The sequence below is a fragment of the Malus sylvestris genome, chromosome 10 (genome assembly GCF_916048215.2).
Source record: "Malus sylvestris chromosome 10, drMalSylv7.2, whole genome shotgun sequence".
NCBI lineage: Eukaryota > Viridiplantae > Streptophyta > Magnoliopsida > Rosales > Rosaceae > Malus > Malus sylvestris.
Window position 1 is genome coordinate 5,881,326 of NC_062269.1, and position 24,863 is coordinate 5,906,188.

Sequence of the window (24,863 nt, forward strand, 5' to 3'; positions counted from 1 at the left end):
CGTCCATTTCTGGAACATAATTGATTAATAAAGGGTAGTGGGACTCGCTCATCATTTTGTTAGACATTTAATTGTTCACCGTTCATGGGCTGTGATCAGATCTTGATTAGTTTTGTACGGTTGAGATTTCTCACAGAAGGAGGCGAAGTCTGATTGGAGATGTGGGGCCGCCCAGAACTCGGGACGACTCTTTCACAATAAATAAAACTAAATCCTAATTTTAAGTGCCAGAAAATTAATTATTCAAGTTAGACAAGGAAGATAAAAGAGAAAGTGCCCAAATGTAAAAAGTTACGGTTTAGGTAACCACGACAAGTTACTTAGGAAAAGTGCAAACATTAATTCTCTAAAGGAAAAAAAAAAAAAAAGGGTTTAGGTTCGATACTTATAAGTTGTGAATTTGTTTGATCGTGATAACGAATAGAGTGAAATTCTCAATTAGCCTCCTCCGAACTCGGAATGGATGGATAACTGTAATTTGCCATTAGTTGTACCCTTTTATTAAAAAGAGAGGGTTATGGTTTATTTAGTGGTTGAGGCATTGAGCACCTAAAATGAGAGATGCAAAATATTTTGAAATGGAAAGGTTATATTGGGATCGAAAATTTCTCCAGTGACGGAATGTAAATTATTTATCTTTACAAAAAGATAAAAATAAAAATGTATATTTACATTTTCTTTACGTTTTTAGAAAGTGGTCCGTTAGATTCCAAATCTACATCTCTCTCCATACAACTCATATTTACATTTTCTAAAAATATAAGAAGTAAAATATGAGAGTGTTACATTTAAAATTTGCATATCTAATGTTGGAAGATGGTCCTCCAATCCCCATGGGACATGAGCCAGCCATGGATGGTTCATGAATCATGCCACACTCGTTGACAAGGACGTGTATTGCCTGTCCAGATGCCTCTTTCTCCACACTACCTGGTCTTCTTGCTTTATTTGTGTCTTGTTTTTAATCAGAGATTTCTTACAACCCAAGCATCTAGGCTAAAGTTGATAACAACAATACACTGAAATACTGAATATTTAACGCATATTTTATTATTTTAAAGAGTAATAGATATGTTGTTTTATTTATTTTATTTTTTTTAGTTTTAAGAAACAAAGATCGAGTGATATATTTTTATTGGGTTAAATTAGAAATTGAGTATTCATTGGTGAATATTTACGTATATCTATCTATAAGTAACCTACATGAGTAGTGTAGAGTCACTAAATATATTATTTTCAAATAACTCATTTGCAGAAGTCATATACAAATTCTCACAAATTCGTGCATTGCGTCTAGCAGACGCAAATCTCTTTATCTAATTTTTGTTGATATTTCGACATTGGAGAAGAGAGATTTAAACTAAGTGACACAATGTGGCAGATATAACCAGACATCAAACTCATTATTTATATGTGTCCCAACTTGATACTTTTACTTACAAATAAAGAGAAATATTACTGCAGTACAAGTGACTTTATGTGTATAATTTATAGTGCATTTTTCGCAAATGTTGCCTACAAACTGCAAAGCAGTAGCTTGTGGCCCAATCTTCACACAAAAGGCATTTCCGGTTACCTAAATAACTTTTTAACGAGAGGTATCAAAGGAATAAGAAAGTTTCTCAAGGAAAAACCATGGACCACATTCATTGATTTATGGTAATAGTTGACATAACACACCCATATGGACACAGGTAAGAAGAAATTTGACATAAAAAACATTCAAATGCACCTGCCGGGCGGAATTGGTACATTTGCATATGTAGCTGAGATTTGCTGTTCCAAAACTTTGACTCAAATAAACACATCAGCACTCACTCATGCACTATAACCATCTGACCACATTGCAGTCTACCGCTGCGAAGTTTCTCTTAGTCACTGCACAACAAAATCTGAGATCCCAGAAACAGGAGGAGAAAGGCATATGAGAAGCAACAAAAATGGGAGAGGGAGAGCAGAAGAGAGACAATACAGGTAGTGGTAACTTACAGTACATTCCGCAATCAGAAGCACAAAAGTATATCAGTCTGCACATTGTTGTTCTTCGATTTCAGGATTTCTATATGGTAGCACATCCCTGTACATTAAATTTTGCTAAGTTCTCGGGTTAAAAGGATATAGTAGTTCTTCGTACCACCCACTATACAAATTTTAATGGGAAATAGGTCATGGGGAAAAAATTATTTACATGATTATTGTTTATGTGCTAATCCTAGAACAATGGCCTATAAAAGTGAATTAATTCTTTATAAAAGCTTTCAAATAATATCAGTAATCTTAAGCTCAATTGATTAAGATTTCAGAAGATATACTTTGGAGATGAAAATTTTAAGGCCCATTTAATAACCATTTCACGTTTAGTCTTTTATGTTTAATTTTTGGTAAGATATAGGAGGAGAAGAGATGAAATGAGGTGGACAGATGGTGAGAGAGATGTAGAAGAAATGGTACACAAAAGGAACCTAAAACCCAAACTAAATACAAAATTAAGTTGTTTTCACCCTCTTCCCACCCTTTCCAAGTGGTGATCCAAAAAAAAAGACATCAGCTCTTATATTTCCTAAATCTCTCTCTAGACAAATCTTAACATCTCACACAACTGGAATGACCCATACTCTAAACATTAGATAGAGGGATTTGTAATGACTAGATGTAATGCACTTCGAGGGGTTTGTAAATGACTGCTTGAAAGAAGTCATTTGAGAATCCTTTGTTTAGTGGTATGTAGAAAATATTCATGAGCTCTATCAAGAAGACGCATGACGAATATAAGCTTATGTATATTGATTACGTAGAGAAATAATGAATTAAACAATCTGTGAGCCAGGTGAATTATAAAAATGAACAAGGTCACATCATGGTAATGTATATATATGATTATATATACGTGACAAATTCAATATCTTGATGTAAAGAAATGAATTATATTGAATAAGGACGTGTGTTAGACAAAGACACTGTAAATGTGTTGCCTTTATATTGTGTATCTATCTTACTCATACATTAATTCATTTTTTTCTGTAGATGATATTTTGTTCATGCACTATATAGTGTTTCAAAATTTCAGAAATGTCATAGTTATGTAACAGACATGTAGAATGAAATTTATAAAATTTGAGAAATTTGAGAAATGTACAGGCAAGACAAATCAGTAAATTAAAGACCTCATCCTCAAAAAGTACCACCCCACCTCCCTAAAACCCCAATGGGAAACAAGGAACAGATCATGAACTTGTTTCTGTCATATGGAAAGTTAAAGAAATTACCTATCAGCTTAGCCATTTGAAACAGATGCTCTTTGATGACGGAAATCCCGGGTTTCTTCCAAGAATTTATAGAAGTTAGACAGAGTTGTAGAATCGTTGTTTGTATCTCTGGTAAGCAACCACTCTTCTCTAAGCTGAACATCGACATCCCTGCAGAAAAGTGTGACTCGGGAATATCAAGAACTATGGATTACTATAGAGCAAGGTAATAAGATAACTCTGAATAACAGCATTATCCCTGGAATTTAATGATAAAAGAAAATTAACACCGCAAACATAGTAACTACCTCCTAAGGGAAAGAATCTCGTAGTTCCTCCTTAGGTAATCAGCATGTTTTGTTAGAGCATCTTGAGCATACTGTCTGCCCACAGTTCTGACTGCAGCTGTGTTTAGTAGGTTTTCCAATGAACCGTGCTTTTTCAATAGCTTTAGGGCAGTCTTCTGACCAAATCCAGGAGCTAGATGTTGGATTCCAGGAACACCATCAGTGTGATCACCCACAATGCACCCTAGACATTAAGTTAACAGAATTACAAAACATGTTATGGAAGTGAATACATATTACATTAAGAGGGGCTTGGTTTATCAGACAGGAATGCGGCCTAGTAAAACCACTCTGGGAGCTTACAACAGTAAACAAACTGACAAATTAAGAAGAAATAATCACTGTCTCCCCTTATGTGTTTGTTTGAATGTGATCAAATGTTTTACAAAACATTGCAGTTCAGTTGCTGTGCAAATTTACATCCGTAAATAATTATCCCAATATGTCAGTGTTCACTCTACAACATCCTAGCGAATTTAATGAGTATTTTTAATTGAGCCATAAAAACCATAGACTATATGAATCAATAAGTCTTATATAAAAGTGAACATTCACAGATATAGCATCTATGCAGAAAACTGTCCAGGATAAGATACATCAACATCATAACTGGCTCTGGAAACAAAACTGGAAAACATTTACCATTTATGAAACCACCACATTACAATTATACTTACTAAGGCTCAAATCACAGCATGGATCACAGTTATACTGAGCTAGGTAGTGCTTAAGAGTGTAAAACGACCAGCGTTCTAACTCATCCAGGGGCACAACAAGCTGGACATCTTCCGAAAGCAATTGCTTAAAATCTTTATCAGGTGAGGCAATCACCACCCGATATCCTGTTTGAAGAACTTGCCCCACAAGTGTAGCTATAACATCATCAGCTTCATGACCTTCTACTTTTATGACCTGCAACACTTTATGTTCAAAATAACGAAAAGCAGCAAACCAAAATATTTTAATTTTATCAGCTACAGGCCTTTTTGAGAGATTTCATGTTTTAAGCTTCAATTCCATTAGCTTCAGGCATGGCTTAAAGAATCCAATATAATATGAAGTATCCAGACCAACAAAAAATTATATATCAAACGACTCAACAGTTAAAAGGACACAATTTTAAAATAGAGAGCAAACTGGTTATTGAATTTTTATTTCAAACAACTAGAATAAAGAAGGGGCAGTCCGTTGTATCCTGTCTTAATGAACAGCTTTCTTCACCAACTTGATGTGAAGGTGCAAGACTTTATGAGTAAAGAAGTGAGAATTAGGCACGTGCGCTACGCTGACGATATAGTTCCTTGACTGTTCATAGATACAAGTATATCATGTTTATATAGGAAGTCATTAGAATCAGTTTCAAATGAGTTCACGGATTATTCTCTTTCTTATAAAGTGATGGTTGTGTTAGCAGCAGTAAAATGAATTTGGTCCAGCTTTAGTTACTTGTTAGGTAGTCCTACTTGAGAGGTCTTAGCTAGTTTTGCTAGTAGGTGGATTTCTTATCCGCTTGTAATTCCTTCTATTGATTGAATAAAATTCTATCGTTTCTTCTCAAAAAAAAGAGAGTTTACTTATAGTTATACGTCATGTTTGGTGAGCAGGATATATTTGACAAATGTGAAAGAATTACATTAGACTGGAATCGGTTAGATCCTGTATCTTGTATTACGTGTAGTATCAGATATGAGCTCCAAATAGGAATGGGTTCAACAAAAGATAAAATCATTACTGAGACTTCATTAAAAATATTATAAAGGAAAGAATGGTTGCTGCAAGAATACAAAAAGTTGGTAGTGGGGGTAAGTGGTGGCAAGTGGCAACTGAATCAACAATGATCATATAACCATAGTGGTGATAGTGGGGAAAACAGCATCAGTGTAGGTGGTGGGGTGTTAATTCCTTGGTCGTGCTAATGCCTTGGCGGTAGCAATAAAGGCGGAATAAAGTAGTGTGTCAACAATGAAAATGACTATAACAACAGTTGGTCGCATTGGCAGTGATAGTGCTAGTAATAATATAGTTCAACTGTGGTAATCCTAGATACAGTAATCCCACCCTCCGATTGAATTTTTTATCCTCTATGTGATGGACTTCAAAGTACACAGAATTTCCATAACCTTTTTCAATTGCAGAACCAACCACTAGATATGCATACAAGTTTTCTATCTGTAAATGCGGTCTTTATATACTGGAAAAGCTTTACAAGAGCTTTGTGCATTTTTTTCTTGTTAAATTTAGAAATTATTGAAGCACAGCAGGTTTGATGAATCTTTAAAAGTTATAAATCTTATTCGGTATTCCAGGTCGAGTTTGCAATTCATCCTTTGTTGGCATGGAAGAATTGTTAGTAGCCTTTAACGAAGTGGAGCCTTCTATGGTCAATTAACAGACCAGTTGTTGAGATGGCTCTTTGATTAGTCTCGTAAGATCCATCTCTTTCTTTACTCTGTTAGAATTTTTTTGTCGCTTCATAATAAACATCATGTTAATGTTTGTGTACTCGGTAGTTGCCCCTCAGTGTTTACTTATTAAAAAGTTAGCTTTGATTAATGCTTCCAGCTCTATAATCAGATCCATATTTGCTCTAAAGATAATATTACAACCTAATGTAATGATACAAAAATAGAGGTTCACTCACAGGCACATTGCATTTTCTAAGAACATTGGTGATGACTCCATGTGACCTTCCAACATGCCCCTTTGAAAACTGTCTTGTGAATTTCCACCTGTGTGCTTTATAAGATGGTAATAACTGTCTGCGGTGCTCACTTCCTCCTTCGCCATCAACAACCTGCAAGTGCAGAATTTAGAAAAAAAAAAAAAAACATATAGTTACTATTACCAAGATTAACCATCATGATACAGCATTAGTTAATTGTAATTTTAATGTTCAAGTTCCAGGAATCTCAACCCTCTACCCTCTACAGCTGAAAATCATGAAAGAATAAGATTAACTTTGCAGGGAGTCTACTAGAACCAATGAATTATCACTATTCCCTTCACGAAAATATGTGACTTGAGCATCGCGGAGAATATGTCTTGGCTTGGGTTTATAATTTTCAAGCCTCTACCAGGTTAAACAATGGCACGCCCACTAACTACCCTAGAAATAATAGGGAAGTATTATTCTCCATAAGTGCTGTATAACCCAAATAAGCTAATACAACTCTCTAAATATATGACGAATTATAACCAGCCCCTGGGTGCCTAGAAATAAAAAAAAAATAATGGCTTCTAGTGAAATCATAAACTGCTTCATAAACCTTTAATAGGGCAATCAAAATTCCCTATAAGCATTACAAAAAAATGGTCAGGCCTGGAGCTATATGGTATCTTCCTGTGAAATATATTTTGCCAAGCTAGCTATTTATCTTTTCTTAACCAAATTTTGATATGCCTTATAGTGATGTAAGCAATATGAAGTGCAGCATCATAATAAGTTTTTGGAGGTTGTGAACGTCGAAGAAAACGATTTTAGTTTAAATATGAAAGAGAGAATGGCGAAAAAACTAGTGAAGCATTTCATCGAACACATGGTGCGCAAGTGGTAAAGAGGACTTACAGCAATAACAGGGTCAGATAGGCTAACTTGATTGAAAAATAAGGAGACCCAATGAGCAAAAGCGTGTAAGCTGGGTCTGCTTCCTGCATAGCAGAGAGGATTGACGTCTAAAAAGAAGACCCTTTTCTTGCTTGCCTTGTTTGGCAACACTACTTGTTGTCCATCATCAGCCGTTTGTTTATACCCACAAGTACTAGTAGTAAAAGAAGAAGAAGAAGAAGAAGCTGCAACTCCACGAATCTTCCATGGTTTTGTCTTTGTTACCACTATTGTGCGACGAATTGGATGCTGTGGGCTTACAGAAAGAAAGGGTCTGATATGAACGCCGGTAGGAACTGCAACTTCTACCATTTCCAATAAGAGTAATTTTGATGTTGCAATTTAGAAACTTGGATATTTATCCAGAAAAACATAAAACAAATTGAACAGAATTTTAATTTTTTGAGAGAAGAAAAGAAAAATAAATAAACGTTATGAATCACATTCACATCACACTAAACTAGGGGTGAGTTTGTTTTTTTTTTTTTCTCAAAATCGAAAACGAACTGAAATTACTATTCGGTTTGGTTTAGTTCGGTTTTTTTTTTTTTAAATTACTATTAAAAAGTGCTCATGTACCCACCTTGTGTATGGATGATTGGATTCCATTGAGTTTGTATGGAGTTCTAATTTTTTGATGGTTTTGTTAAGTTGGTTTAGAACCTTATATTCTTCTAGATTCTATAGATTTGGTCCAGAATCTCATTTCCGATTCGATTTTCATTGAGCTAGTCAAAAACCCTATATTCTTAGCATTACATTGATTTGATATGGAATCCTACTTTCATTATGATTTAGGTGAGTAGTCTGATATCTAATGACTCATCCTTGTCGAATTCTGTTGAGTAATTATGGAACTCTATGTTTTCTTGCTAGATAATGCCAAACAAATATAAATAATATAGTCATTATCCGATATTGCACCAAACACAACAACAACAACAACAACAACAAAGCCTTTTCCCACTAAGTGGGGTCGGCTATATGAATCCTAGAACGCCATTGCGCTCGGTTTTGTGTCATGTCCTCCGTTAGATCCAAGTACTCTAAGTCTTTTCTTAGAGTCTCTTCCAAAGTTTTCCTAGGTCTTCCTCTACCCCTTCGGCCCTGAACCTCTGTCCAGTAGTGACATCTTCGAACCGGAGCGTCAGTAGGCCTTCTTTGCACATGTCCAAATCACCGGAACCGATTTTCTCTCATCTTTCCTTCAATTTCGGCTACTCCTACTTTACCTCGGATATCCTCATTCCCAATCTTATCCTTTCTCGTGTGCCCACACATCCCACGAAGCATCCTCATCTCCGCCACACCCATTTTTTGTACGTGTTGATGCTTCACCGCCCAACATTCTGTGCCATACAACATCGCTGGCCTTATTGCCGTCCTATAAAATTTTCCCTTGAGCTTCAGTGACCTATGACGGTCACACAACACGCCGGATGCACTCTTACATTTCATCCATCCAGCTTGTATTCTATGGTTGAGATCTCCATCTAATTCTCCGTTCTCTTGCACGATAGATCTTAGGTAGCGAAAACGGTCGCTTTTTGTGATCTTCGCTAGATTGCTCCGGTCATTAGTATGGATAAGTATATAAATGGATAGAGATAGGAAAGCGAACACAAGATGTACGTGGTTCACCCAGATTGGCTACGTCCACGGAATAGAGGAGTTCCCATTAATTGTGAAGGGTTTACACAAGTACATAGGTTCAAGCTCTCCTTTAGTGAGTACAAGTGAATGATTTAGTACAAAAGACATTAGGAAATATTGTGGGAGAATGATCTCGTAATCACGAAACTTCTAAGTATCGGAGTGTGGTATCGTCTTGACGTGCCTTATCTGTCTCATAGGTAGATGGGGCATCTTCTCTGGAAGTACTCTTCCTCCATCCCGGGGTGGTATCTTTAACTGGTGGAGATGCATAAGGTAATGTATCAATTTCACTTGAAGCTTACTTGTAGTTTCAGGCTTGGTCAAGCGCGATACAAACCATGTAGTAGGAGTCCCCCAAGTCGCCGAGCTAGGGGATCTGCTGAAAGAGGTGACAGACAAGGTAAGCAATCATAGCTCCGGCTGATTGTTCACAGTCTCCCTATCTTGCAGGTAGCATGAAGGATAAAGAGAAGAAAATGAGAAGAGATGATATGGGATACTTTTGCTTTTGAAGAAGTAACTTTCCACATGCTTATTCTTGAACTGAGTTGGAGGGTTTTCTAGTTTCCTCCAGAGTATAAGGCCGACTGAAGAATTTGAGGGTCAAAACAAGTCCATCAAATCTAGAGTACGTTCGACCCTGCTGATATGGGATACTTTTGCTTTGACAGAGTAATGGATGTATCGGCACGTGTGCTGTTACGCTTGTCTCCACATGCTTCCTTGTATCCTTCAACCTTGCCCTATCTGTTCCTCAGGCAGATGCGGTATCTTCCCTGGAAGCATAAGATGTTGAAGATGAGTACTCGAGAGCAATGTCAGGTAAGTAATCAGGTAAGGGGTTCCAGGCAGTCAGTTCCTGGCTGGAAGCTTGATTCCAAGTACTGACTGATTGCTCTCTTTCTCCTTGTCTTGCAGGTAAGAACAAGGTCCAAGGAAAAGACAGGGAAAAAGCATGATATGGGATACTCTTGCTTTTAACCCTGATGATATGAGATATTCTTGCTCTAGTATAGCTTGTTTGCAGAGGGATTATCGGGGGGAAAGAAAGCTGAATATTTCGAAAGGCTTCGTTGGGAGTGCCCTCTCAGATATGAGGATGGGTTGAGCATTTTTACAGGTCTGCCTGTCCGTTGGGGATGGAGGTCGACATATATAGGAGTCTCCTTAACAACAAGTAGTAATGTTATTCCTTTACCCTACTTGGTCATAGCACGGTAGTGGGAGCTGTCAGCTTCACATGTTTTAACGCTGTCAGAGCACTTTGAAAAAGTGGTTTTTGGTATCTGGAAAGCTGATGTTGCGTGTGAAGATTACAGACAGCTTTATCCAAGGAGATCCGGCTCTTGAAGTTGGGAAAGTGTTGCCTCTTCGGTTTTCGAACAAGCAATCCTATCGGGGATCTGGCTCTCGAGATTCGGAGAACGATGCCTCTTCGATTTTTGAGAAAGCAATCATGCTGGGGGTCTGGCTCTCGAGATTCGGAGAGCGGTGTCTCTTCGATTTTTGAGAAAGTAATCATGTTGGGAGTCTGGCTCTCGAGATTCGGAGGGCGGTGCCTCTTCGATTTTGGAGCAAGCAATCTTGTTGGGAGTGTTTTCTCGAATGTGAGTAAAGGTTGGGCATGTTTGCTAGTCTACCTTGCCACGAAGCACAGAGGTTGACACACAGGGACTTTCCAATTATCCAGCAATGGTACTGTTCCTTTACCCTCTTCGATTTTTGAGAAAGTAGTCATGTTGGGAGTCTGGCTCTCGAGATTCGGAGGACGGTGCCTCTTCGATTTTGGAGCAAGCAATCTTGTTGGGAGTGTTTTCTCGAATGTGATTAAAGGTTGGGCATGTTTGCTAGTCTACCTTGCCATGAAGCACAGAGGTTGACACACAGGGATTTTCCAATTATCCAGCAGTGGTACTGTTCCTTTACCCTTGTGGGTAATAATATGGTAGCTAGACCTTCAAAATTTATGTGTCTAAACTTTGTTAGTGTTGTTTCTTTGCTATTCTTTTACCCTTCTTGGTCAGAGCGATGTAGTGGGAGCTGCAAGCTTCACGTGTCTCAACTTTGTCAGAGAACTTTGGCAAAGTTATCTGTGGTACCCATGAGCTACTGTTGCGTGTGGGAAGTGGGTGATTGAACAGTAAAACTCATGTGCTTTCTACTTCACCAGAAGTCTTCGACTGAATGCCTATAATTTCCGCAAAGCTGAGTGTGCGTGTGACAGGTGCTGACAAGGCTGGAAAAGTAGGTGCCTCTTCGATTTCTGAGATCGGCCCTCGTGGTCTCTGAGCAGCCCAGCTTTTGAGAAAGCAAGCGCCTCTTCGATTTCTGAGATCGGCCTTCGTGGTCTTTGCGCAGCCTAGCTTTTGAGAAAGCAAACGCTTCTTCGATTTCTGAGATCGACCCTCGTGGTATCTGAGCAGCCTTGCTTTTGAGAAAGCAAACGCCTCTTCAATTTCTGAGCAGGCGCCTCTTCGATTTCTAAAGCTCCGTCGAGTGCAGATTTTTATAGGGGCTGGCATTAAGTTCCAAAGCACACTTGAATCTCCACCAGTAGAAGCTCCATTCTTGCACTTCTAAGATCTTGATTTGTCCGACCTCTTCTCTCTTCAACACCTTTGAAAATGTATGGCCCCTCCGACCGTCGTTTTGACTTGAACCTTGTTGAAGAGGCAGCCCCGCCTTCTCCTGACAACATATGGCGTCCATCATTCGTCTCCCCTACTGGTCCTCTTACCGTTGGGGATTCCGTGATGAAGAATGATATGACCGCTGCGGTGGTGGCCAGGAACCTTCTCACTCCCAAAGATAACAGACTACTTTCCAAACGGTCTGATGAGTTAGCTGTTAAGGATTCTCTGGCTCTCAGTGTTCAGTGTGCAGGTTCTGTGTCTAATATGGCCCAACGCCTATTTGCTCGAACCCGCCAAGTTGAATCATTGGCGGCTGAAGTGATGAGTCTCAAACAGGAGATTAGAGGGCTCAAGCATGAGAATAAACAGTTGCACCGGCTCGCACATGACTATGCTACAAACATGAAGAGGAAGCTTGACCAGATGAAGGAATCTGATGGTCAGGTTTTACTTGATCATCAGAGATTTGTGGGTTTATTCCAAAGGCATTTATTGCCTTCGTCTTCTGGGGCTGTACTGCGTAATGAAGCTCCAAATGATCAACCTCTGATGCCTCATCCTTCTAGGGTTCTGTCCAGTACTGAGGCTCCGAATGATCCCCCTCCGGTGCCTTCTCTTTCTGGGGCTCTACCGACTGCTGAGACTTCTCCTAAGCAACCTTTGTGAAGGCTCCCTCTTGTTTGTTTATTTTGACTTATGTATATGTACATATTTGTAGCTTATCGGGGATATCAATAAATAAGCTTTCCTTCATTTCAACGTATTGTGTTAAATACACCAAAGCCTTCTTCGCTAAGTTCTTTGAATTTTCTTTTGTTGAAGCTTTGTGAGTGGAGCATGTAGGTTGAGGTAGTGTTCCCTTAATTTCCTGAGTGAGGAAAACTTCTCGGTTGGAGACTTGGAAAATCCAAGTCACTGAGTGGGATCGGCTATATGAATCTTAGAACGCCATTGTGCTCGGTCGATAAAATTATCTATGCATATGTTAATTTTGACTACTTAATTATTTGGATATATATTATGATGTTTTGCATTAGTAAGTTTATAACCACTATTCATTTTGTCTTCTTCTATACTTATGTGAGGCCCCTCCTCACAAGAATCCTCACTCCGCCACTATCCGTTACCTTATGTTTTTTACACAATTCATATGTCAATATTATAAAACATTGTATCAAAAACTAGAGGTGGCAAAGAGTTTATAAAGAATCTCACTTTGAGAGAGTATCCTTAACATTTCTCTTACTAGGTTTGAATAGGTTTTCTAGTGCACCGTTTTTATTCCCCAATCTTAGCTAAGCACTTACTAATTTAGTTAAGTTCGTTTTAGTTAGTAAATTTGCGTACATATTTTAAAAATATTTTCATTTTTCGCACTCTTTAATTGATGAACTAAATTGCATGTTTTTAGAATTTCAACATATAATACACACATACTATATCGTATTTATGTACTTTCAAGTATAATACACGTTATTTAAACATATTTTTCAATTTAACATATTATTGAAAAAAAATAATACATAAATATTTTTAACAAAATTGCAAATAATATTTATTTTGGGAATTGTTATCGGCAGTCTAAAAATCTCATTCTACATTTCAAATTTTCAATATTTGGAAAGAAAAATACACTTGTGACCGGTGTAGAATGAGATTTTTGAACTGCCAATAACACTTCTCTTTATTTTAACAAAATATTTAAATTATTATTTATAGAAAGGAAGCAAACCAAGAGCCCATCATCAAGATTGACACTGGTAAATTAGTTGGACGTTGGAACCTCCGCCCGCCTTGGTTTCGATGCATTCGAGAAACTCTCACCCAAATATCACCAACTTATCAACCATGAAATAAACCCACTAAACAAAACCCCTTCCCATCCAAACCACCTCGTTCCCTCTCCCTCTCTCTTTCCTGACTGCCCGCTCCAATGGCTCGCCTTCTCAACACCTCCTTCATCCCCAGCTCCCAATCCCTCCGCCGGAACGCCACTTCCTCTACCCCGGCCCTCATTTCCGGGCGCCGGAGCAGGGCCCAAGTCCAGGCCAAGATCCGGGAGATCTTCATGCCGGCTCTCAGCTCCACCATGACTGAGGGCAAGATCGTCTCTTGGGTCAAGTCCGAGGGCGACAAGCTCTCCAAGGGCGAGAGCGTCGTCGTCGTCGAGTCCGATAAGGCCGACATGGACGTCGAGACTTTCTACGACGGTTACCTGGCTTCGATTATGGTGGAGGAGGGCGGCGTCGCCGCCGTCGGTTCGGCTATTGCTCTGTTGGCCGAGACCGAGGACGAGATTGCCGAGGCCAAAGCCAAGGCCGGTTCTTCATCAGCAGCTCCAGTGGCACCAGCACCGGCTGCAGCTGCTCCGGAGCCACTACCGGAGAAAATTCCGGATAATGTGGGTCCTGCGGTGGTCCCTAAGGCGGCGGCTACTGTGGCAGCGGTGGCTTCCACCCACCCGGCATCAGAGGGAGGGAAGAGAATCGTGGCATCGCCGTATGCGAAGAAGCTTGCAAAGGATTTGAAGGTGGATTTGGGGTCAGTGGTGGGAAGTGGACCACTGGGGAGGATTGTGGCCAAGGATGTTGAAGCTTTTGCTGCTCAGCCGACGGTGGCGGCTGTTGCTGAACCGAGTGTTGGGAAGTCAGCGGCTGCGGTGGCGGCGGAGGCGGGAATTCAGTTGGGATCGGTGGTGCCTTTTACGACAATGCAGGGGGCTGTGAGTAGAAACATGCTTGAGAGTCTCTCAGTGCCAACTTTCAGAGTAGGATACACTATCACCACTGATGCGCTCGATGCTCTGTACAAAAAGGTAACTTTTCGTTTTCTCGCTTTCGGAATCATTTCACATTTTGCAAGAACAATGCTGAATTCTTATTGGGTTTAAAATTCAAATTCATTGTTCGTTAATGCTCAGTATTGAAAAGATGGTTTTTAGGTAGTTTCAATTCAACAATTTGGCTGCTTAACATGACAATCATCAAAATTGAGTCTGTACTTGATAATTCGACATTGTCTTGAAATCGTAAAGCGATTTCTTTTTTCCATTTCAATGAAGACTATGTAGTTTATAGTATGCTAGGCGCTTGCATTGTTAATAAGGTTGTATTTTATTTTCCAAGAGAATGTGGCTTACTGGTCGAGAAATCTGAAATCATGACAGTGGATTCGTAAGTTAAGTTTACCACGTTATTCTGTTGTAACGAGTAGATGTTATGATTTATTTATTTTCTAGATCAAGTTGAAGGGAGTTACCATGACAGCATTGCTTGCAAAGGCTACAGCACTTGCATTGGTCAAACATCCTGTTGTCAACTCCGGCTGTAGAGATGGTAAGAGCTTTACATACAACAGCAACATTAACATTGCAGTCGCTGTGGCAATCGATGGTGGATTGATTACACCAGTGCTTCAGGATGCGGACAAGGTTTGGGCCGTTTCATTTTTTATGCTTTATAGTAGTGGTTTCTTTTTTTTTGGGAAGGTGGTTGGTGGTCCTGATGCTTGAAGTTTTAATGGGTCAGGTTGACATATATACATTGTCGAGAAAGTGGAAGGAGTTAGTTGATAAGGCCAGGGCCAAGCAGCTACAACCTCACGAGTACAATACAGGTACTATTATTAAGTACCTAAATGCTTAGTAACCACACAACATGTCGAGCAGAAAAGGAATGGAAGTGTTAGGTTTATTTTCTATTACATTGTCATGCAGAATGAAATGTGAAAATAAACAACCTTTGCATGTGAAGTTTTTAAAACTTGTATAAACATGCTTCAAAATTCATGATTATGTCTATCAAATTTAGTAACTGCTTTTTTGTTCAATACAAAAAATTATGTTGCTAAATTTGATAGAAATAATCATATTCATCAAAACGTATTTAACTTTTTTGATCAATACAAAAAAGTATGTTCATTTGGAGAAAAGGAGATTTATGTGCACTGGCGTTCACTTAGTTTTGCTGTGGGTATGCATATGGGATTAGAAAACCCTTTTAATCTCATCAATATTTCTTCTGGAATTATTTATGGACTATTCAGTTTGTAGGATGTTATAAATTTTTCCTTCAAAACTTTTAATTACTTAGCTAAAGTATGACATGGAATAATTCAATTTATGCTTTATCGTGGTATGAAATTAAACACCAAAGCTGAATAGTGGGAGTGAGAACAAGGTGATCATTGATCATGCAGTCAGCGTTTGTTTTCCCCAAGCAACAATGCCTAAACCAAGCAACAATGCCTAACACTGTGTGTAAAGTTCTTTACAAGTAGGAAATGTTGGCTTGCTAAGTCGGTTCGTTTCAATGCTTCAACTCAATCTTGGCTCTTTGAGGTCACAATTGACTCCAAGATAGACGAAGAAGCTTTGGCCTCGCCATTACTTCTAATGATGCAGTTTACAAAGCCTGTTCTTTCTGTTACCTTTTAACTGTGTGGTGCATTCGAGGGGTCTGGCCCTTATTTTTTAGTCTGCCATATTATTAGGCCCTCAGAGAACCTTACTATGGTTGAATACCTGCGTACGTTCTGTCTCTGTTTTTGCTTCAGGGTTTCTGCCATTTTTCCTCCTAGTTTTACTTTTGAGTTTTGGTATATGCACTCTAATAGATGATTTCAGAGTTAGAGTATTGTTCATATAATCCTAGTTTTTGGATTCTTCAAGAGAGAAATGGTAGCATAATATACTGTGCTAAGTGAAGGTTACTTTTCTTGTGTACTTATATTATCTTTTATACTTGTTTTATTGACATTCAAAGTGCCCATATTTTTATTTCTGATTTAAGATGACGACTGTGTTCTGTTTTTATAGGTACTTTCACTGTTTCTAATCTTGGGATGTTTGGTGTTGATCGGTTTGATGCTATTCTGCCGCCTGGAACTGTAAGCGTTGTATTTTATGCCTTTTTCCCAATTTATTTTCTGTTCGAGTGATAATGCATGTTGTATGTAGGTTATAATATTTGTGCGTTTCTGGTTTCAATTTTCACAGGGAGCAATTATGGCTGTTGGATCATCTCAGCCTACTGTTGTGGCTACTAAAGATGGTCGGATTGGACGGAAGAACCAAATGCAGGTAAGAAATTTGAAAGCTATACTTATGGGTATGATACATAAAAAGGAAACTACGATTTCTAACTCTTGGAACATGCAATTATTTGCAGGTAAATGTTACTGCTGATCATCGTATAATTTATGGCGCTGATCTGGCTTCATTCTTGCAAACCTTGGCCAAGATTATTGAGGACCCCAAAGATCTTACCTTCTAGTCTCGAAACGTCTTGTCACCAAATGTTCCCCGCTTGGCTTTCAGAATGTCTGGGATTTTTCTCCGTATGATCTCGTCAGGCATGCTTCTACCGTTGCTAATCATTTAGGTTTGACGGGAGGCTTGTTCAATTCTATATGACGAATAGGAAAACAATTTTGAACATTAATGCATAATGAGTTTTAGTTCCAGTTCATCAAAGGTTCTATCATAAAATGTTGCTGGCCGTTGTTTTTTCTCAGTCGTTTTCGGGTTTTTAGAGTTGGCTATTGCATGAAACTGGTTATCTAGGTTGTAGAAGTATGTATTTGCAACTTAACAAGCATATCCATGATACAAACGTATTGCCACCGAAATCCAATTCGCAAAATGTTTTGAGGACTTCGTATGTATCGTGCCTATTTTCAACTAACATGAAGCAGTGGTACAAGCAACGCATTGTTTATATATTCGCGTTCAGTTTATAAATTTTCTACATGTTACATTACTTCCTATAGTTGCCATATATTCTATGGCAAGATAAGCTTTAAACTACATCGAACGACTGATATTCTAGTTGTAGGAACTGACCGAAGCTTCGGGTTCATCCCATCTTATGCATGGAACTTGTATTCATATAGCGACTTTGAATCATGCCGTGTTACTTTATCTTGCATTGAGGAGCCTCGTAAGCACACTCTTCATTCTTGGCCTTGCTTCGGGTGATACACTAACACAAGCAAGAGCAATTTTCAGGACCGCAAGCATCTGGTTTCGGACAGCAGTTGATGTTCTGCTGATACTGTAATCAAGAATGTGATCCCTTTTATCTTGCTGCGCTGAGTTACTCAAGACCCACTTGGCCAACTCAATCCCCTCACTAACTGCTGGCTTTCCCGTCAGCAACTCCAGCAGAACGACCCCGAAGCTGTAGATATTCCCGGCCATTGTCACAACCATAGTGTATGCATACTCTGCCACCACAGAACAGAGACAAATATTCAGACACAATTAGTTCCAAATCCAGCAAGTTACTTAAATAAGCGGTATACTGACAAGTCGGGGATGACTCTGAGAAACAATATTATGTTACTGCAAGGTGAAGAAATCACAGAACTGCTTACCTGGAGGAATGTAGCCAACAGAACCAGCAATAGTAGAAAGGCTTCCGGTGCTCTTTGAAGGGTCGATCACCTTCAAGAGCTCAGCTTCTGCAATCAAAGGCTCCTTGAGGGACTTGAGCAAAATGCTTTTGCTTGACAAGTCAAGGAGGAGTATTGGACTTGGAGTGCACCCATGAAGAAAAGAAAGACCCTGCGCTACTCCAACTGCAATACTATACCGGCTCCCCCAATCCATGTCATCGCCCGAGATACCACGAAGAGCATCAAAAAGGGTTCCTTTTGGAGCAAATTCATAGAACAGATAAGCACTGTCACCAGTCAAGACATAGGCCAGAGGATTCATGACATTGGAATTGCTTAGTTTCCCGAAGACCTCTAAATCTTGGGCAAACCTATCGTGGCTGCCCAGTTGGAATATCTTGTCACTCCAGTTGAGCTTCTTGACAAAGTAGCTTGCTCCAGACGGCATGATGGCTTTGTAGTAAGTTGAAAACCTAGTCTTCAGCACAACGTTTGACTGGTCGGAAACTACTTCCATCGCTCTAGTGAAATCGATGTTTGATCTATGAATACCATTTGCAGTTAATAGATTGCCCTGGAGGACCTCAGGAACAGCAAGTTCTTCCTCTGTTTGCACTTGTTCGTCATTAACCCTGTAATTTTGCCGTGATATTGATACGGCAACAATGGTGATCGCTCCAAAAGCAACCACAGCTGCTGCTACAACGGCAAGAACAATTGTCGCTGCATATGATTTTTTCTTCTTCTCCAATTGGGGTGGAGTGTTTATTGTTGTTCTGTTTATCAAAGCCTTGTTCCCACTTGCTTCGACCATGACCCAAGAAGGGAACGTCGGAATTTCTCCAGAGAGCTTATTGTTAGAAAGTAACAACTGTGTCAAGGTTTCCAATTTAGTCAAAAAATCAGGTATCATACCTGAGAATTTGTTATTTGAGAGATCCAGAATTTCTAATCCACGGAGCCTCGAAAGAGTTTCCGGAATAGGTCCTTGAAAAAGATTGCTGCTGAGATTCAAAGCAATCTGCAAACTCATCGGCATGATTGGAATGTCACCACTTAATTGATTTTCTCCAAGTTGGAGTTCCATCAGAGAAACCATGGAGGCAATACCAACGGGAATGGAACCGCTGAGCTTGTTGCCTTGTAAGTTCATGTTAATAAGATTCTGCATGTTTGAAACTGAAGGTGGTATCGAGCCGTTGATAGAATTCCAGCTGATATTCAGAACGGACAACTTGGGTAGTCGAGTAAATTCAATTGGAATTTCCCCACTCAAATTGTTCGATTGAAGTTTCAAGACCTCAAGACTGCTAAGGTGACCCAACTTTGCCGGCAAAGCCCCAGACAGTTGATTCTGAGCCAAATTCAGCAGCGCCAATTTCCAGCAATCACCCAATTCAGGAGGAATTGATCCAGTCAAGTTATTGTTTTCCATCTCCAAGTAGGTCAACTTGTCATGTGTTGCAATTGCTGCAGAAGGTATCTTCCCATCAAGCGAATTGCTTCCCAGTCTCAACCTCACCAAGCTCGGAGATAGAGTTTCAGGTACCGGTCCATCTAATCTATTATTCGACAAATCCACAGTCTGCAGATTCATTGCCGACAAGAGGTCCGATGGAATCGACCCATTCAATTTATTATAACTGAGATCCAAGTTTTTCAAATGCTCCGTAATGCCACCAGGAATCGTCTCATTGAAATCGTTAGAATTTGCTGCAAATCTCCAAAGGCTTGTGATATTGGAAATGCTTAGTGGGATTCCGCCGGATAACTTATTGGCCGAAAGAATCAAAACCTCCAACTTGGAGAGCTCTCCGATCCAAGCAGGAATACTCCCGGTAAGCTGATTTACGCTAAGATCAATGAGAGTCAAATTCTTATATCCCACAAGTTCAGCAGGGATAGGACCATCAAACGTATTCACAGAAAGCTCAAGCTCCTCCAAAACCTTGGACTTTCCGAGACGGGTTGGAACATGCCCAGCAAAATGGTTGAAGGTAAGGTTCAAGCTTCTGAGCTTGACCAACCCGTCCAACTTGGAGCCAATGCTTCCACTCAAGTTATTCCGAGCAAAGTCCAGAGCTTCCAAACCCAAAAACCCAACAAAATCGGGCAGAGGACCCACCAAATTATTCAGACTAAAATTGAGCAGCTTTAACTCACCTAGCTTTCCACAAGCTGAGATAAACCCAGGCGGAATTGTGGTCAGACGGTTGCTGGACACATCAAGAACCTGCAGAGACTCAATCCGACAAACGAGCGGCAGAAAGTCCGAGGAAGATAGAGAATGCCCGGACAACGAAATCCGGATAACTGATGAATTGGTCGGGGAATTGCACCCGACTCCCTTCCACGAACATGGGTTTGGTTCTTTGTTGACGTCCCATGGAACAGCACCACCAGCAGAAGCGTTGAGGCTGTTGGAGAGATCTATCATTGTGGTTTGTTGGTTTGAGGATAATGCAGAGAACACCACAGGAACAGGAAGGTAGCAGAACAAAGACAAGAAGAAATGGAAATTGAAATACAGGACAAGTGAGGTGGTTTGGCGGCCATAGCTGCTCATTTTCCGGCTACAAAGATGGCGTGAGGGAGATTTGTAGTATGTATACTATAGTTTATGTGATTTTTCAGGTGGAAGGAGGAGAGAGAGAGAGGAGAGAGAGAGGATCAGAGGTAGATGTCTGTGTGTTGGGTTATGGAATGTTTGGGGGAACGGGAAAGTTCGTGGGAGCAGGGAACAAAGTGAAGGAAGAGAAAAATGCCGGGCGTGTTGGTTGGGATAGGGGAGCGGAGTTGACTTGGACTATTGACCAATGGGTCTGTTTCTTGCGAAGACTTCACACGGAGAGTTAAAAAATGAGTGGTCTCTGCAGTGTGGAGTGTGGAATTAAACTTCCACCAAGCGATTTTCGAGCAGGGGCTTCTTGTTATTGGTACCGTAGTCGGTAAATTTAAATTACGAAATTAGTACGTGAAAATCACGTACGTATATTACTGGCCAACTTTGCAAAATTGATATTTTATAAACGTGGCTATTTTTTTTAGGTATGTGATATCCATACATCTTATTTTACTTTTCACACATTTTTTAATTTTCGATCGTCGGATCGGATGAATTGAAGAAAATCAACGGACAGAAATTATTAAGGGGCGTGTACATAACACACCCCTTTTTTTAAGAGAGCTTTCATGAAAAAGGTTTTTCTTTTTTTTTTTTGTTTTTTGTCAAACGATAGATTTTGTTAGATTAAATGTTAGATTAGCCACCGACGAGGTTCGAATCCACGCTGTTATGTAAGGGCTCAATTCCTTTTCACTACTATGGTAAAGGGTCACTTGCTTTATGAAAAGGATTTGGATTAAGTTTATTTTAACAAAAAACCATGCTATAACTTTATTTAATGAAAAAAAAAAACTTAAATTTTAATGAAAATGACACAATTTTGATATAAATTAAAAAAAAAATAACATAACCCATCCATCACAAACATTGTTTATGAAATTGAACAATACTATATTGTTTATGAAACTTAATGGTACTACACTATTTATGAAACTGAACGGTACTATATTATTTATGAAATTGAACATGATTATACTATTTATTGGTCCAAATTCATTCCAAATTCATAAATAGTGCCTAGTTCTTGGTTCATTTTCATAAATAGTGCCTATTTATTGGGTCCAGTTTCATAAATAGTGTATAGTAATTTGTATAGTTTCATAACCAGTGTCTCACTCTTGGTCCAGTTTCATAACTAGTGCCTAGTTCTTGGTCCACTTTCATATATAATGCCTAGTTCTTCGTCATTTTTCATAAATAGTGTCTAGTTCTTGGTCCAATTTCATATATAGTGTATAGATACTCAGTCGTTCCTCCCTTCTTTTTCACGTTCTCTTCATGAGATACCCAAATCAAACACAACCCTTGCTACGAAGCTATAGAGCTTTGTAATCACATAAAAATGTTGGAGTGGTGAAAAATTTCTTAAGAAAGTTGGAGAACACCCAGCGGCGGTGAACAGGAAATTCCATAATAACAAAAAAATTACTAAAAAAAACACACAAAAAAAAAAAAAACACAAAACAAAATTGAAGTGGGTGAAAACCCTGAAAACCCCAATGTTTGAAGAAATTGATGTTAAGTACTTGGGAGTGCTCATTGAGTTGCACGCGCGCCAATAGGGGGTTTTTTTTTTCTTGTGTCTTTATTATTAAATAAAGTTATAGGATAGCTTTTGGTTAAAATTTAAAATTTTGGAGTCATTTTCATTAGTTTTCATTTTTACTAAAGACTTACTTTTAGCTATGTCCTCTGAAACTCGAATTTAATCCAATTTTGTTCATTGCAACTCAAAAGTCGCCACTTTACCTCTAAAACTCAAAGTTCACTTCACTTTGCTCCATGGAATTCGATTTTGATCGCATTTCCCCCCTGAAACTTGAAAATCTTCTCTATAAAACTCAAAATTATCTCCACGTTGCCTTAGATTTGTTAATCTCTTATGTGATTTTGATTTGGGTGCACCAGGAAAATCAATTTATTTTTTAGTTTTCATCTCTTTAATTTCTTTTAAACTTAATATTTTCTGAGTCTAGAATGTTAACACATAATAGAGATTTATAATCAAATTTATTGCTCATGTGGCATAATCTTATTGGTTGTTGGATCCCACATATGTTTTAGGATGTGACATATAAGTTTTAGGAAGAAGAGAGTCCACAAGTCAAAGTGGAACGAATTTTGAGTTTTAGGAAGTAAAGTGGTGATTTCTGAGTTACAGGAGCCAGGAGGCAAAGTGAGAGCAAAATAGAGTTCTACATAGTGTAGCTAAAAATAAGCATTTTTGAATTTAATATTCAAAAATGTTATTTTTACCATATATTTGTACCATTATTTGTATCATCTTTCTAAAAGAGATGAAATTTTATTTGTATTATTGAAAATTATTTAAACGTCTATTAAAAATAGGCTTACTTCTCACACACCTCTTGATAATTTATGTCCATTGATCTTCTTCAATTCATCCGATCCAACGACTGAAAATTAAAAAGGGGTGTGAGAAGTAAAATGGGGTGTGTGGATATCACACCCCTAAAATAAAAAGTATGTATGTACTTGTAGAACACATGTATCATATATTAGAGCTTAAAAACAAGTGCAATCTTTAAGATGTACAAAAATTGTACCATATGCATATTACATGCAAATTTACTAACTATAAACTCAAAATACATACAGGAAGAGACTCTTGCATCCAGGTCCCCAAAATGGGTCGTGTGAGATCCAAATGCCAAAGAGAGGTCCACCAAAATGGGTCGGGTGAGATCCAAACGCCAACGAGAGTTTTCCTTGTATTTTTCTTAAGTGTTTATGTAACGTGACACGGGAACTGATACTTAAAAGGATTCCTCAATTCATATGGAAAGAGATCCTCTCCGGATCTCTCCCTTCAAAGCCACCAAATTAAGTGATCTAGACTTTTGAAATTTAATCCAACGGCTAAAAACAGAGAAGTTGGTAAAAAAAAATTTATAAGCTATAATAGTTTTTAACCATTGAATCAAATTAAAAAAAGCCGGATCATTTGATATGGAAGCTTTAGAAAAAGAGATCCAGAGAGGATATCTTTCCAATACATACGGCCCTATAAAAGTTTCTATCGTGTGGAGCCATGCTTTACTTGAAAACTAGGTTGTTCAAAAACGCGTAAATGGAGAAAGAAGAAGTTAAAAATATAGATGAGAATGGGAAGGTGCAGATTGATTCCACTAAAAATCGTTTGTTACTGGAAAATGTGATTCCCTTGAAGTCATGAAGGTTTTAATTCGATTGGTTAACATAGTCGTCTTGACCTTGGCGGTCATGTCATGAATGATCGGCTGCCCTTTTTCTGGGCCCGCCATTGACTTTTGTGCTTTGAACCGGACCTGCATTGACTGACCAGTTGTTGTGTTTGATGTGTTGGTTGTTTTACCTTCCTTGGATCAAACTGGCCACCATTTGACGTTCTTTCAAAGCCTTAATAATTGGATCACTAGTTCAATTTTCCGTTATTTCAATAAATAATTGGATCACTAGTTCTTGAACTTGTTTGAGATAAAACTTAAATTTTGGGCTAAAAAGGGGGTTAGCCCAAAAGAAGGTCTAGAAGGAGGAAAAGTCCAAGGCCTAGCCGAAGCCTAGAAGAAAGAAGGAGCCTTTTTCTTGACTAAGTGCAGATCACTCAAACCACCTGCTCACCTACCTAGAGGTTAAGTGATGTAGACCAGCCAGCTAATCAGCTCAAAAGTACTTTACAATGGCAGTACAAGTAAAAAGCTGATGAGTCATTACCCTTCAGATGCATTCGGGCAAAATAAATACTGCAGGCAGCCAAGCCAAATCGTCTATAAAAGGAGGAAGAAAAATCAGGGACAAGGACACTCAATCAAACAAACAAATACAAGCACAAACTCTGCTCAAGCCAGATTTGCCTTCACGAAGCTGTAGTCAGCCCTCAAGCCTTCATCCCTTTAGGGATCAACCTTCACCAGAAAGCCTTTGTAAAAGCTCTGCTACCCTATCTAAATCTTGTTGTAGTATCGATTACCTCTTGTAAACTCATCTCCCAATCTCCCTTTCTAGCATTCAAAGCCTTTGTAAATCACAAAGAGAGGAAGTTGCAAGACGATCAGTCTTGCCCGACAAGGTGAAATCTTGCCCGACCTCCTTTGTTTTTGTCTTTCATTCATAAATCTAGTAATATGATGTATATTTCCAGCTGCATCCAAGTTATTTCTAGCTAGTTTATGATTAAAAGACTTCTAAGTTCTAACCATTCGGGCATACAAGATTTATCAATTAAAAGTCCTTGATCTCAAGGCATAAAAAGAACCCTATGTGGACTTAACCCATCCACGACAGTCCTTGATAACAAGAAGTCCGAAGTTACTTGGGGTGCAAATAATTAGCCTATTTCTTAGTTTTACTTCTGTT

General features: G+C 38.9%; 3 protein-coding genes across 3 annotated transcripts; 1 reads left to right on the forward strand and 2 right to left on the reverse strand.

The window, feature by feature from the left end:
• Positions 1–1,618: 1,618 nt before the first annotated feature.
• Positions 1,619–7,661, reverse strand: LOC126585501 (uncharacterized). The gene is made up of 7 exons (XM_050249945.1): positions 7,158–7,661; positions 6,234–6,386; positions 4,270–4,504; positions 3,554–3,776; positions 3,267–3,416; positions 1,990–2,077; positions 1,619–1,892 (listed from the first exon to the last, which is right to left on the reverse strand). The coding sequence occupies exons 1-5, from the start codon at positions 7,506–7,508 to the stop codon at positions 3,275–3,277; spliced, it is 1,104 nt and encodes a 367-aa protein (XP_050105902.1). The 5' UTR covers positions 7,509–7,661; the 3' UTR covers positions 1,619–1,892; positions 1,990–2,077; positions 3,267–3,274.
• Positions 7,662–13,240: 5,579 nt separating this feature from the next.
• On the forward strand, positions 13,241–17,138 carry LOC126588050 (dihydrolipoyllysine-residue acetyltransferase component 5 of pyruvate dehydrogenase complex, chloroplastic-like). Its single transcript, XM_050253182.1, has 6 exons — positions 13,241–14,300; positions 14,724–14,915; positions 15,013–15,100; positions 16,302–16,372; positions 16,482–16,565; positions 16,654–17,138. The coding sequence occupies exons 1-6, from the start codon at positions 13,419–13,421 to the stop codon at positions 16,756–16,758; spliced, it is 1,422 nt and encodes a 473-aa protein (XP_050109139.1). The 5' UTR covers positions 13,241–13,418; the 3' UTR covers positions 16,759–17,138.
• A 44-nt stretch (positions 17,139–17,182) lies between these two features.
• On the reverse strand, positions 17,183–20,727 carry LOC126588048 (leucine-rich repeat receptor-like tyrosine-protein kinase PXC3). Its single transcript, XM_050253180.1, has 2 exons — positions 17,861–20,727; positions 17,183–17,710 (listed from the first exon to the last, which is right to left on the reverse strand). The coding sequence occupies exons 1-2, from the start codon at positions 20,445–20,447 to the stop codon at positions 17,403–17,405; spliced, it is 2,895 nt and encodes a 964-aa protein (XP_050109137.1). The 5' UTR covers positions 20,448–20,727; the 3' UTR covers positions 17,183–17,402.
• Positions 20,728–24,863: the final 4,136 nt, after the last annotated feature.